General features: G+C 43.3%; 1 protein-coding gene across 2 annotated transcripts; it reads left to right on the forward strand.

Moving 5' to 3' along the window:
- Positions 1 to 2,552: 2,552 nt before the first annotated feature.
- On the forward strand, positions 2,553 to 6,449 carry LOC124046582 (protein yippee-like 5). 2 transcript variants are annotated; one of them, XM_046367111.1, is made up of 3 exons: positions 2,553 to 2,890; positions 3,159 to 3,351; positions 3,696 to 6,449. In XM_046367111.1, exons 2-3 carry the CDS (start codon positions 3,211 to 3,213, stop codon positions 3,918 to 3,920), a joined length of 366 nt encoding a protein of 121 aa, XP_046223067.1. In that variant the 5' UTR covers positions 2,553 to 2,890; positions 3,159 to 3,210; the 3' UTR covers positions 3,921 to 6,449. The 2 variants fall into 2 exon arrangements, with proteins under 2 accessions (XP_046223067.1, XP_046223066.1); XM_046367110.1 differs by having other exon boundaries at positions 2,555 to 2,890; positions 3,193 to 3,351.
- The last annotated feature ends 6,866 nt before the right edge of the window (positions 6,450 to 13,315 follow it).

Consider the following 13,315-nt stretch of genomic DNA (forward strand, 5'->3'; position numbering starts at 1 on the left):
AAATGTATTTATATAGCCCTTCATACATCAGCTGATATCTCAAATTGCTGTACAGAAATCCGGGCCTAAAACCCCAAACAGCAAGCAATGCAGGTGTAGAGGCACGGTGGCTAGGAAAAACTCCCCAGAAAGGCCAAAACCTAGGAAGAAACCTAGAGAGGAACCAGGCTATGAGTGGTGGCCAGTCCGCTTCTGGCTGTGCTGGGTGGAGATTATAACAGAACATTGCCAAGATGTTCAAATGTTCATAAATGACCAGCATGGTCAAATAATAATAAAATCACAGTAGTTGTCGAGGGTGCAGCAAATCAGCACATCAGGAGTAAATGTCAGTTGGCTTTTCATAGACGATCATTCAGAGTATCTCTACCACTCCTGCTGTCTCTAGAGAGTTGAAAACAACAGTTCTGGGACAGGTAGCACGTCCGGTGAACAGATCAGGATTCCATAGCCGCAGGCAGAACAGTTGAAACTGGAGCAGCAGCACGATCAGGTGGACTGGGGACAGCAAGGAGTCATCATGCCAGGTAGTCCTGAGGCACGGTCCTAGGGCTCAGGTCCTCCGAGAGAGAAAAGAAAGAGAGAATTAGAGAGAACATACTTAAATTCACACAGGACATCGGATAAGACAGAAGTACTCCAGATAAAACAAACTGACCCTAGCCCCCGACACATGAACTACTGCAGCATAATTACTGGAGGCTGAGACAGGATGGATCAGGAGACACTGTGGCCCCATCCGATGATACCCCCAGACAGGGCCAAACAGGAAGGATATAACCCCACCCACTTTGCCAAAGCACAGCCTCCACACCACTAGAGGGATATCTTCTACCACAAACTTACCATCCTGAGACAAGGCCGAGTATAGGCCACAAAGATCTCCGCCACGGCACAACCCAAGGTTGGGCGCCAATCCAGACAGGAAGATCAGGTCAGTGACTCAACCCACTGAAGTGACGCACCCCTCCTAGGGACGGCATGAAAGAGCACCAGTAAGTCAGTGACTCAGCCCCCGTAATAGAGTAGAATCCCAGTGGAGAGAGGGGAACCGGCCAGGCAGAGACAGCAAGGGGAAGAAATGGAAGAACCATCTTTGCAGCACTCCATGAATCCATTAATCAATTATGATAGAGTGGCTAGACGAAAGCCACTCTTCATTAAAAGGCACTTGACTGCCCGCTTGGAGTTTGCCAAAAGGCACCTAAAGACTCTCAGATGATGAGAAACAGTATTCTCTGGTCTGAGGAAACCAAGATTGAACACTGGCCTGAATGCCAAGCGTCACGTCTGGAGGAAGCCTGGCACCATCCCTACGTTGAAACATGGTGGTGGCAGCAGCAGTCCGGCAGGGACTGGGAGACTAGTCAGGATCAAAGGAAAGATGAACGGAGCAGAGTAAAGAGAGATCTTTGATGAAAACCTGCTCCAGAGCGCTCAGGGCCTCATCCTGGTGTGAAGGTTCACCTTCCACCAGGACAACGACCCTAAGCACAGTCGAGAAAACCCTAGAGTGGTTTCGGGACAAATCTGTCCTTGAGTGGCCCAGCCAGAGCCTGGACTTGAACCCGATCGAACATCTCTGGAGAGCTGAAAATAGCTGTGCAGTGACGCTCCACATTCAACCTGACAGAGCTTGAGAGGATCTGCAGAGAAGAATGGGAGAAACTCCCCAAATACAGGTGTGCCAAGCTTATAGCATCATACCCAAGAAGACTTGAGGCTGTAATCACTGCCAAAGGTTCTTCAACAAAGTTCTGAGTAAAGGGTCTGAATACTTATGTAAATGTGATATTTCAGTTCAAAACAATTATATACAATTGCAATACATTTTAAAAACCTGTTTTTGCTTTGTCATTATGAGGTATTGTGTGCAGAATGATGAGAAAAAAAACGAATTATTTAATCAATTTTAGAATAAGGCTGTAACATAACAAAATGTGGAAAAATCTGCTCAACCGTCCCGCAGTGGACACCGATCCTGTAGAGGCCTAGCTCCCGCCTATCCTTTCTTTGGATTGGTGGATAGAGATCATTATTGTCATTTATTTTTGAATATTCTATGAGAGTTGTTGATGCCAACCACCTGTATTCAATGGATATAGATGCTATGCTACTAGCCTCATGACATGAATATGCATGGCCATCTCGAGACAACTCCGATATTGTGTTTTTTAAATCAAAGCTGCTGGGATGTCACGTGTCCTATATCAGTACACTCGAAACAATGTAAGCATTACGAAAACGTATATTCCATAATATAAACCTCATGTAGCAAAATAGCCATTCCGGTTGCCCAAATTCGAACCTCTCTCATTGACCTCAATACTAAAACGCATTCCTTGGTAAAACAACGCAAAAAAATGCCACCTGCTGGAGGGAGCCATATTTCCGTATTATTTTTTGATCGAGTTGGGCCTCTTCCTTTCCCTCTCTGAACCAGTTGAGAACTGTTCTAACCTATAGGAGAGCACTTCGACACCCCCCCTCCTTTACACACGCCTACTACTTTCCTTTGGACACAACCACTTCCTTCCACATGCTTGCTACTTTCCTTTCAACACACCCACTCGCCCATATTCCGGTTTCCATATTGAGCTGTAGCTAACTCCTTCTCAAACGATTTGGTTGAAAAATCTTACTAACGCTACCCACTAGAGAGCAGAATACTGTGTTCATAGCTGAAATGCTGTTCGATTTAAGTGCCAGTGCGACGTTCTACGTCACGTCATCGTACCGGATGTTGATACAGAATCCGCAGGAACAGCTGGGAGAGAACAACAAAGCGACAACGAACCCAACAGACTTTGGGGAATAAAATTATTCACGTGGAAAAGGACGGCTTAGCTACCAATAGCTAAAACCCAACTAGTCGAAAAGTCTTTAAACGGTAAGACTGGGTTGTGTTTAGGCAACAACACGTCATATTTTTCCGACCTTCTCTTGATGCCATCGACGTCGTTTGCTAAATATGGCGTTACTGAGTTTGACAAACCGGCCATGAAAGAGAGTGCGTGCGCGAGACACAGCGTCGTTAGGGACTGACTGTATTATCGTTAGGGACTTTATTATGACAGTTGTCAGGGATTTGTGTTCTTCATTGAACAGTTTTTTGAACAGAGTATAGAGATGTAATTTAAATGATCTCTGTCTTTCAGAGAGCAGCGTTTAACCTTCCGTTTGGTCCTGCAGGTGAGTGTGTACTGAACCATGGGGCGGATCTTCCTGGACCACATCGGGGGCACACGCCTCTTCTCCTGCGCCAACTGTGACACTATCTTGACAAACCGCTCAGAACTCATCTCCACCCGCTTCACCGGAGCCACCGGCAGAGCCTTCCTCTTCAACAAGGCAAGCGGCACCTCCACTGTAACACCATGACACCAGCCTGCTACTGCCAAAGACATGTTTTCACATGAGTACTTTTATCCCTTGATTGAAATAGTCCAATGTGAAAACTTTTATGCATAAACACTCAAACTAATATATTTTATTCCAGGCTCACTATCACTATACTTAGCTATGTATAACACACAAGTGTACTCACATTATTTACATAGCAAGTTACACTACACGTGACACCTAGAAAACCCACTTCCACAAAAGACAGAAGTAACACCTCGCAAACGCATACATGTTTATTACCATGTTACGACTGTGTATTAACCTCTGCATTATTATTCATTATCTGTAAGGTGGTGAACCTGCAGTACAGCGAGGTGCAGGACCGAGTGATGCTGACGGGCAGACACATGGTGCGAGATGTCAGCTGTAAGAACTGTAACAGCAAGCTGGGCTGGATCTATGAGTTTGCCACCGAGGACAGCCAGCGCTACAAGGAGGGCCGCGTCATCCTGGAGAGAGCACTCGTCAGGGAGAGCGAGGGCTTCGAAGAACATGTCCCCTCTGACAATTCCTGAGCTGATGCTCAAAATACTCACTCATCCCTACGCCCCTGCCCTAACCCTCCATAGCCCCAAGCTCATTATTCCAGACACTGGTCAATAGTCTAGGCTCCACCCACAGCTTTGACCTAGCTAGGACTTTTTGACCTCTCCTGATTGGCTGGATCTCTTGATGCGTTGTTGGCCTCTCCTAAACCCCAGCTCTCTTTCAAAGACCACCTTCTGTCACCTAGAGACATCGACAGGCCCGCTTTCACATAGCTATGGACTCCATGCACACGTGCAAACACAGGATTTTGAAGGCAACTACACACACTGCAAGGCACACAGACTCATATTTACATACTTGACATGCTCACATGCATGATTAGTAGATTTATTCACTGACTGGATATTTTGTCAACGTTACAGCTGCAGTCACTATAACTCCCTCCCAGTGTTGTGTGTACTGTGTATCCTTATCCTCTATCTGGCTGCTGTGCCTGTGCATGTATTGTGAGGACCTTCTTGTTGTCATGCACATCCCCACAAGTCCCTCCTTCTGTGTGTGAGGAGTGCGAGCAGCCTATTGCCTCTTAGTAAGTGAGGAGCTGAGCAGGGTAGTATCATGCCCAAAGACTGGTGGCCTGCTGGGCTGGCCTTCATATGAACTGTTGCTGTTCCTCCCAATTTCTGACAATTCCCAGCCAGTTGGAATGAAGGGATCTGTGTTCTCTGTCATGCTGTTCTTTGTTTCCAATCCCTGCCCAGGTTAATGTACAATAGATAGAAGAAAAAGAAACACACCTATTAAGACGAGGTGCTGGCTAGCGGAGTAGAAACTTGAAAATAAAAGAGCCGCACACTAGGAGCTCAGATGCAAAAATTTAATACCAACGTTTCGACAGCTATTTTCAATAGATAGAAATAACACATGATAATCAGAAATTATTATAATTGTATTAATGGTTAGTATCATTATTGTATTTTTATTCTCAGATGAGTCATTGTTTTAACTGGTTTGCTTTTCAAATCAGTTTATTAGTCGAGTACACAGATGTGCAGGTGTTAAAGCACCTCCAACAGTACAGTAGAATGTCACGTGAATACAATACAAATATATATTTTTTAATTAACCAAGAAATTACAGAATGAGTATAAAAAAATATTACTTTTATTATGATTTTGTTTTTCTTTATGTATTTTTTCTTGATATGAGGTATAAAAAAAGAGTAAGATTGTCTCTTTTTCCAGTTATCCTGCTTGGGCAATTTTTCGTCTGTAGTGATGATTTCTGAATAAAGTGTGTATTCTTGCTAAAAGTAAAGTTTCCAAATGTTGTTTGGTACAGTTTTAGCTTTAGAGCACTAGATGGCACCAGAACTGATTACATACTAAAAATACAATGCGTGTTTTGATGTGACTATGGTTATCCTATAGACCAGTGGATTCCAAACTGTAATAGTAGAATGCACAACATGCAATTTCGAAATTGGGTAGTGCATCATCAGTTCCTATTGTCATGTTAGTCATTGCATACCGTAGAGAGCTATTTATAACCTGTCAGAAATGTCCAGATCAACTAGCCTATGTCAGCTAAGGTTTTTTAATTTTGTTTTTTTAGCCCAGAGATATTGTTGTACTATTTTGTCACTCAAATGTCACATGAAAACACATTAGACATGGCCAAATGTATAGAATTTAAAGAAAATTTGCTTTAGTTAAACTGAAAAATGTTCTTTGCACCCCATGACAATATGTGTAGAATTGCAGGAAATAAGCTTTAAACCTGCACAATTCTCTCTGCAAACAAGAGGGGTGACATTTTGTGTCACGAACAGTGCTTGTGCCCGTAGAAATAGATGTGGTGCAGGGGGTGCGCAGGAGTTTCCCCAATGCTGGAAGGGGGGCCCCAAGTAAGAAGGTTTGTGAACCCAGTGGAAGCGTTTAGACAGTGGAAGTGTTTGACATTGCAGCTGGGTCGGGACTGAGTGATCTACAAATCGCCTTGCATTATAAATAACCTCAATAGTATTTGGAGATCAGTGAGTCAGTCACAATTTACCCAAGATGCATCAGGGTTTCGATGCTCTAATACGGCCAATGTCTTTTTAATCGTTTTTTTAATAGAATGAGGGCTAGATTCAATCACATCTGCCTTAACCTGCAATAACCGAAAACAGAATAGCAGATTGATTGTTTTTATTAAAGTGATGTTTGGAGGTGTAACTGCATTGGGGTTGTCAAATCAGCAAGTGTATACATATTGCGGACATTGTCATTGGATGTGCCGAGTTGCATTAGTAATAATCCCATGCAGCCTTGTTACAGGTTCGAACACAGGAATGTGTTGTAATCTATTAGATCCTTTTATTTCGTAGAATGATTTTCAATTTGAATGTCATTACTTCTATATAGCCTATATTTCACGTTCTGAATTTTGAGTTCAGCCTAGTATGGTTCTCAATCAGAGGCAGATGTCGTTAGTTGTCTCTGATTGAGAATCATACATAGGTAGCCTGGGTTTGACTTTTGAGTTGTGGGTGTTTGTTTCCGTGTGAGTGTTTGTTGCCACACGGTACTGTTTCGGTTTTGTTAGTTTCACGTTTATTGTTTTGTAGTGTTCAGTTTATGTCTTTAAATAAATGTTATGGACACTTACCACGCTGCGCATTGGTCCTCCGATCCTTCTCGCTACTCCTCCTCAGAAGAGGAGGAAGAATGCCGTTACAATATAAAACTACTAACTCACATCAAACTGATGGAGAGATGTCAAGAGTGGAGAATGTCAAGGTGGCTAAAGAGTAGTGGAAAATGTGAGAATGGGAACCAAGTCCACCCAGATAAGGAGTCAAACAGGCACAGCTGTCTGAACACAGACCAAGCAACCACAATAATTTGTTCTGTGACAACACAGGCCACAAATATCACCACTATAAAGGGGTTTGGTGGTGTGTGAAATTGGCTTATTAACAGGCTCTGTAACATATTACAGAGCCGAACACAGGGGTTATTTTTAGAGTTGATCCTGTTGGAAGCCATCGTTGTCTGTGGGTGTTAGTCTGAGTGTGTTTATGTGTTATGGATGGTAGAATCAGCAAGGGTCTGCAATCACTCAAGCAAGAGTGCTACCAATCACTTACCAGGCAGGCTCTAACAGATCCTGATTAACTGCACAAGATTGGCGGGACAGAAAGGGTTACCCTGTGTGATCCATTTTGTTAGAACTAGCTGGGGTTTGTGCACAGTAGTGTACTTGTGAGGCATCTCAGGTGATTGAACTAAAGAGGATGAGGGTCAGGGTGTTAAAGGAGGGTGGATTAAAATAGCAACGTGTTGAGTGCCAGACATAACCAGCTCGACCAATACTCAAGGTAGACAAAACAATCAGATGAACAAACAAGTTTCTTGTCCCCAATATGTATTGTATTGGTTATCCTTTTCCCCTCTGATATGCTGACAACATCGCCCATGTTGCGTGTGCAAGCGTTGCAAAATACATTTACACATACATGTTATTCAATCATTTCATCCAAATCACTTGCGCACGACTGTGTAGCCAGGTACTAAAATAGAACGTGGTTCAATTTTTGACGCATGACGTGCAGCAAGTCCCACCTCTCCCATCTCCTCATTGGTTTTTAGAAGCATATACAACGATGGTGATTGAAAGATGAACTGAGGTCCACACTCCAGTCCAGTTGGTAGCGGTAATGCACCTTAAAGTTGGTTGCCAACCGCCATATAAAGTCCACAAAAGAAGAGGAAGACTGAAGGAAGAGATTACTAGAAACTAACTCGGTTTCCCCTTTTATCTGTGGATTAAGAAAACTATGCTAAAAAGAGCTCCTGGTTTCATGTTCCTCCAGGGATGAGAAGGAATAGGAACATGTCTTGTGATGTGTCATTGCAACCAGCCAACAGAATGATTGAAGCTGTATCATCATCCTTCAACCCACTGTAATATCTATCATAGTGGGTGTGGACATCATTTTGGCCACAGCACAAGGATGATGAAAAAAACAGTTATTAAGGTAATAATTAGAGCCATAGGCATAATTGTCCTGTGATTCATAGTCCCTGGAGTGGCTATTTCTAAAAGTCCTGTATCAACCTGGCCTGCATTCACCCTCATTTATTGCCAAGGATGTCAGCATCACTCCCTCCCTCTCTACCTCCAGCATTAATGGGCAGCTGGAATTTAAAATCCGAGCAGAGACTCGTGCTTGCAGACACAGCTCATAGACCCAACACTCATGCACTGCACACACACTGACACATACACAACTGGCATCATACCGTTAGCAGTAGAGGAAAAAATAGCATGCTTCCATTGACATCATTCTGCATCACGTTGCTAGGGAACGGATGAGTCAACATTTGTTGCCACGGCAACACTGCTTCACCTTCAAATCTCTTGCCCTCTGTCTGTCAGTGCCACAGCAGACTGGTGTGGTGAGTGTGTTTATATATATATATGGTCTATGGTGTGAGCTCACTATGGCTGTAACATGAGCGTGCACGGTCTTATTGATTCGTTCACTAAAATGTTTACTAGGACTGCTCCAAGAGACCACAACTACAATATTCTAATGGTAGTGAGCTGATATAATGTTGGGTCAGCATCCTGAACGCCAATCAGTGAAGAATGAGTTTTACATTGCACATTTTCAAACAAGACACACAGAGCAGGGTATCTGCATGGGATGAAATGTTATATTTATTGAACAGCGTGATAACTGACAACGTTGGCCAGTAAAGATTTATCTGAGGACAGTGATTGTAAATGAGTCCAGCATCAGCAGTTGATTCTACTATGGACAATAACAAAACACAGAGACAACCCAACAGAGAAATAGAGAATTTTGAGAAACCAAGAAAGATAGAGAAAAGAAAACAAAGAGAACAGATAAGAGAGAGATGGGTGAAATATGTCAATTCCAGCTGTTTCAGAGATTCTAGTAATAGAGAGATGAGTAGTAATTTGGTAAGCCATTGACATCCTGATGAGAGAATTGTTAAAGCAGTCTAATCACAGTGACTGGAACCAGCCCATACACCTGAACCAACAGGGCCTCGTATTTCAAGAAACAAAAACACATCGATAACCATCTATGACTTTGTACATAGGACTCATTCTTTTCTTACAAAAATTATAATTTGACCTGCAGCATTGAGGTGGTCGGTAGATCAAACAGTGTCCTTCATAAAAATGGTTCTGGATTGGCAGATATGTATGGCAAGGTTGGATTTTTTTGTTGTCATAATCGGTAGAGCTTTCTCCGCTGTCATTCGCTAATTGAGTTTAGCGCACTGAGAGCATCGATGCAAGTTTGCTGGGAAGAGAAAGAGGTGGGCATGAGGCTTTTTTGGGTTAGGGCGACTTCAAGGCCAACTTTCCACTCCAAGTCTGGTCCTCTGTGTCCCACTTGGACGTTGTGGGTGTTGTCTAAACTACATTCTTCCACCCTCTCTTTCTAAGCTGCTTTGCAGTTGCTCAGTCTCACATCTCGATTCCTGAACAGTCGCCCATTCCAATAAAGAGTGCATGAAAGTGTTGCTGCATTCCACAAGAACCTTAGCAGCGATGCGTGGTGGAACTGCCCTGCCCAGTTTTGGCAGACTACTACTTTCCGTTTGATTCCTTTTTACATTACATGGCTGATTTTTGCCTTTGGATTTCCTGGTGCAAAAGTTACTTCCAGCATGTATACAAAAATAATCAGGTTTACAGGTTTATCGAGAGGTAAGCAATGAAAACAGCTTACCTCGTCTATAAAGGCTCAATGTAAATGGATTGACAGTGGCCTTAATGTGTTAGACACTGTTCAGATTCCCTGCCTGCAAACACTTTAGTGCACGATTGACTCATCACTTCGACTGAAAGCATTTAGTTCTACCGGTAATCACTTTTTGTTGGCTAATGATTGCTTGCAGAAACAGTGATTAATTTGGCTTAATTTGGATCATCTACATTGACTAAACACAGAACAATAATGGCAAAAATACACACATCTAATGTATGAGTGCTGTATACTATGGCTCTGTTCCATCACTTAAAATAAATAAATACATAACCAATGGACAACATACAAAACAATAATACAATCCATTTAAAACACATAGCTATAACTGAACCAAGAAATAGTATTCTGGCTATTATTATGACACTCAATAAAATCAGATAAGGCCCAGAGCCAGAGGTCTGTGACGTTAGGTGAGGAAGGAGCTCCAGTAGAACAGAGAAGCTGTTTTGATCAGAGCCATGTGGAGCTCCGTCTTACAGGGGGGCACGCGGCACACTCCCTGTGGAAAGCCCAGGGGCTCAGCGGCGTAGAGGTCACTCAGACGGACCTCCCTTTTAGCCCAGTGCTCCTGGGTCATTTTATTTTACATTTTTTATTTCACCTCTATTTAACCAGGTTGGCCAGTTGAGAACAGGTTCTCATTTACAACTGCGACCTGGCCAAGATAAAGCAAAGCAGTTCAACAAAATCAAACAGCACAGAGTTACATATAAACAAACGTACAGTCAATAATACAATAGAAAAAAATCTATGTACAGTGTGTGCAAATGTAGAAGAGTAGGGAGGTAAGGCAATAAATAGGCCATAGAGGCGAAATACATGTAATTACGATTTAGCATTAACACTGGAGTGATGGATGTGCAGATGATGATTTGCAAGTAGAGATAATGGAGTACACAAGAACAAGAGGCGGCAGGGTAGCCTAGTGGTTAGAGCGTTAGAGGTTAGAGCGTTGGACTCGTAACCGAAAGGTTTCAAGTTCAAATCCTCGTTCTGCCCCTGAACAGGCAGTTAACCCACTGTTTGTGGGGTTTGTGTGGATGCTGACCCTACTGTGTCATATATCTGGCCCTGGGTCTGTAAGTCAAAATAATTTTAAGAACATTAATGCACATACACAGAGATACACATAGACCACACTCAGGGAGTTACAGTATAAAACCAATGATAACAGGCTTGGGGATGAGAGCTGGAAACGGTTGATGCAGGATGCTCATGTCCTATTCAACAATCATTGCCCTGGTTGGCTGATGTCACTAAAATCTGTTACCGGTCAGGGAAGAGGAGGAGCTGCAGTGGCTCTCTGATGTTACACAAGTATTCCAGCATGTTCTCTTTGTGGCTGTGGTCCTCCTCCCACTGACACTTGATGAAGATGAAGCACTGTGTAACCCATGCTGAGGTGTGTGTGTCTGTGTGCACATGTTTATGTGTGTGTGTGTGCGTATGTTGCCTATACCCACCTTGAGGTAGATATTCTCCAGGCACAGGTAGCTATACCTCAGCAGGCAGTACCACAGGAACATCCAGTCCAGGTGGGTCCGGTGGTTCATGATGATCACACTATGCTCCCCTGGGATGAAGCCATCACCCGTTCTGACCACCATTACCCCAAACACCAGCTCCAGCAAGGCCTGGACAGAGGGAGGGAAGGAAGGAAGGAACAGGAAGACTGTCATTTAATTTGGTCCTACTGTATTCCCCTGTATTTGCATTCTTATTCACAAGAGCACCCCGTATACATTTCATCATCTCTAGACAAAAACAAAAAGTCCAAGAATAGTACAAAAAACAAGGTCAGTGAGAGGTCAAAAAACATCAGGGCAAGAGATCAAGAAAGGTCTAGGGAACACATCAAAGAAGGTTAGGAGGTCAAAACCAAAAAGGCACAACAGTTAAACCACAGTGGTCAAACAAAGGTGATAAAAAAGACAGCCATAAGTAAGAAGATGCAGAGATAAGGAACACAGACAGAGACAGAAACAGATTGGTGTAAATATATGAACCACATGCAGGGTGAGCCAGGTGGCCAATATAGAGTCTGTGATCCAGGGTACCAGGCGGGTGACATCAGCATGAGAGGAAGCACAGGGACTAGCATTAGCATGCTGTCAAGGAAACAACCCAGAAACAGGGTCACCACAAAGTAAAGCCCCTGCACCGACACCGCCATACCTGGAAGAGAGAGGGGAGAGCGAGAGATGATTTCACATTTATAATTGGACTCTCTTATTATTGCGTCAGTGAACTTGTTAGTTCACTACAGTAAAAGCAGTTAAACTGATCATGAAGCAGATATACTGTACATAGGACATTAACACTTCCAAAGTAAGCTAATTGTCTAGAATTCTCGGCGGATATGGAACTGCAAGCTTAGGAGTAACGAGGAAAGATTTGATGAATCATGGAGTTGCCTAATGTAAGACAAATGGAGTTATCAATGTCCTCATAACTAGTAAACCCTCCTGTTCTGTTCATCTTCCTAAACACTTCCACACAAACAGTGGAAAAACCAAGGCAGACATTCCTATTGTGGAATGTAAATAGGGGTTGGAGCCAGGAGTTTCTTACTGTTAAAATGCTGTGAGCAGGGAGACTGGATTTTATGCAGCTCGCCTGACAACCTTTTTTAGACCTGAACATTTCACATTTCCACTGAATAGCCTAAATATTTTTGCATATAACTCAGCATACAGCTGTCTTTTATTGGATCATGCTTTCGAGAATGATGCCATCTGGGGCCCACTCAATATTGTCATACGCCTTGGCCTATATCCCATTTTCTTTTCAAAGCTACTGCTGTATTAGAGTAGGTGTACAGAGACTTTGACAGCTCATATGATCTCCATAGATGATATCTAGTCTTGCCCCACAGGGACCCTTTGTGTCCCTTTGTGTCTACTAGTGTTCATAGAAATCATTTGCTGAGTGGAGGAGTGTATCGTATTTAGGTTTATGGGGCCTTAACAGCTCAGTATTGCCAAGCATGAACCAATGAGCATGAACCAATGAGCATATCCTAACAAAAAGTATAAACCCAGCAGGTCGGACAAACTTTCCCAGAACTCCTGTCAGTGTCACCTATTACCCTAAAAATGGGGATCTTGGCTACGTATGCTATGCATGTGGCTTTGGATGAAAGTATAAGCCTATGAAGAAAAAACAAATCATAACACTAAATCAGTAGAACATATGGCTTTATTCTTGCTGTTAGTCTTTATTGCTTGCTCTTGCTGACGCAGTGAACCTGAGCTCGGCTACAGGGAGTTCTGCTCTACCAAGCAGGGGTTTTGAACTGTGGTTCACACTCCTCCACCTCCATTACCGCTGTAATCAGAGTCCCTAGTAATCTCCTCCTGCCGGTCGTCTGTCCCGCGGTCCCTTCTGCCATGGTCTCAGTCTCCCGGTTCCATCCCCCTCACGTAATTATCACCACGCTTAGCAACAGCACTACCATTACACGGCAGGTCTCCCGGTAGCAGCATTCAAAGTGGTTGATGGAATAACAACTCAGGTGTGTGTGTCATACAGAGCTTGGATGGGGGTTTAAGGGTTGTTGTTTTTTAGCAATGGAAAATATGAAGCACGGATGAGGTGTGGAACACGCTGGCTCAGCACAATTGT

The sequence above is a fragment of the Oncorhynchus gorbuscha genome, linkage group LG10 (genome assembly GCF_021184085.1).
Source record: "Oncorhynchus gorbuscha isolate QuinsamMale2020 ecotype Even-year linkage group LG10, OgorEven_v1.0, whole genome shotgun sequence".
NCBI classification, from domain to species: domain Eukaryota; kingdom Metazoa; phylum Chordata; class Actinopteri; order Salmoniformes; family Salmonidae; genus Oncorhynchus; species Oncorhynchus gorbuscha.

Excerpts from the sequence above, each read along its gene's own strand:
- LOC124046582 (XM_046367111.1), top strand. The coding sequence starts at position 3,211 with ATGGGGCGGATCTTCCTGGACCACATCGGGGGCACACGCCTCTTCTCC. Across the intron at positions 3,352-3,695 it reads GAGCCTTCCTCTTCAACAAG|GTGGTGAACCTGCAGTACAG; the intron begins GCAAGCGGCACC and ends ATTATCTGTAAG.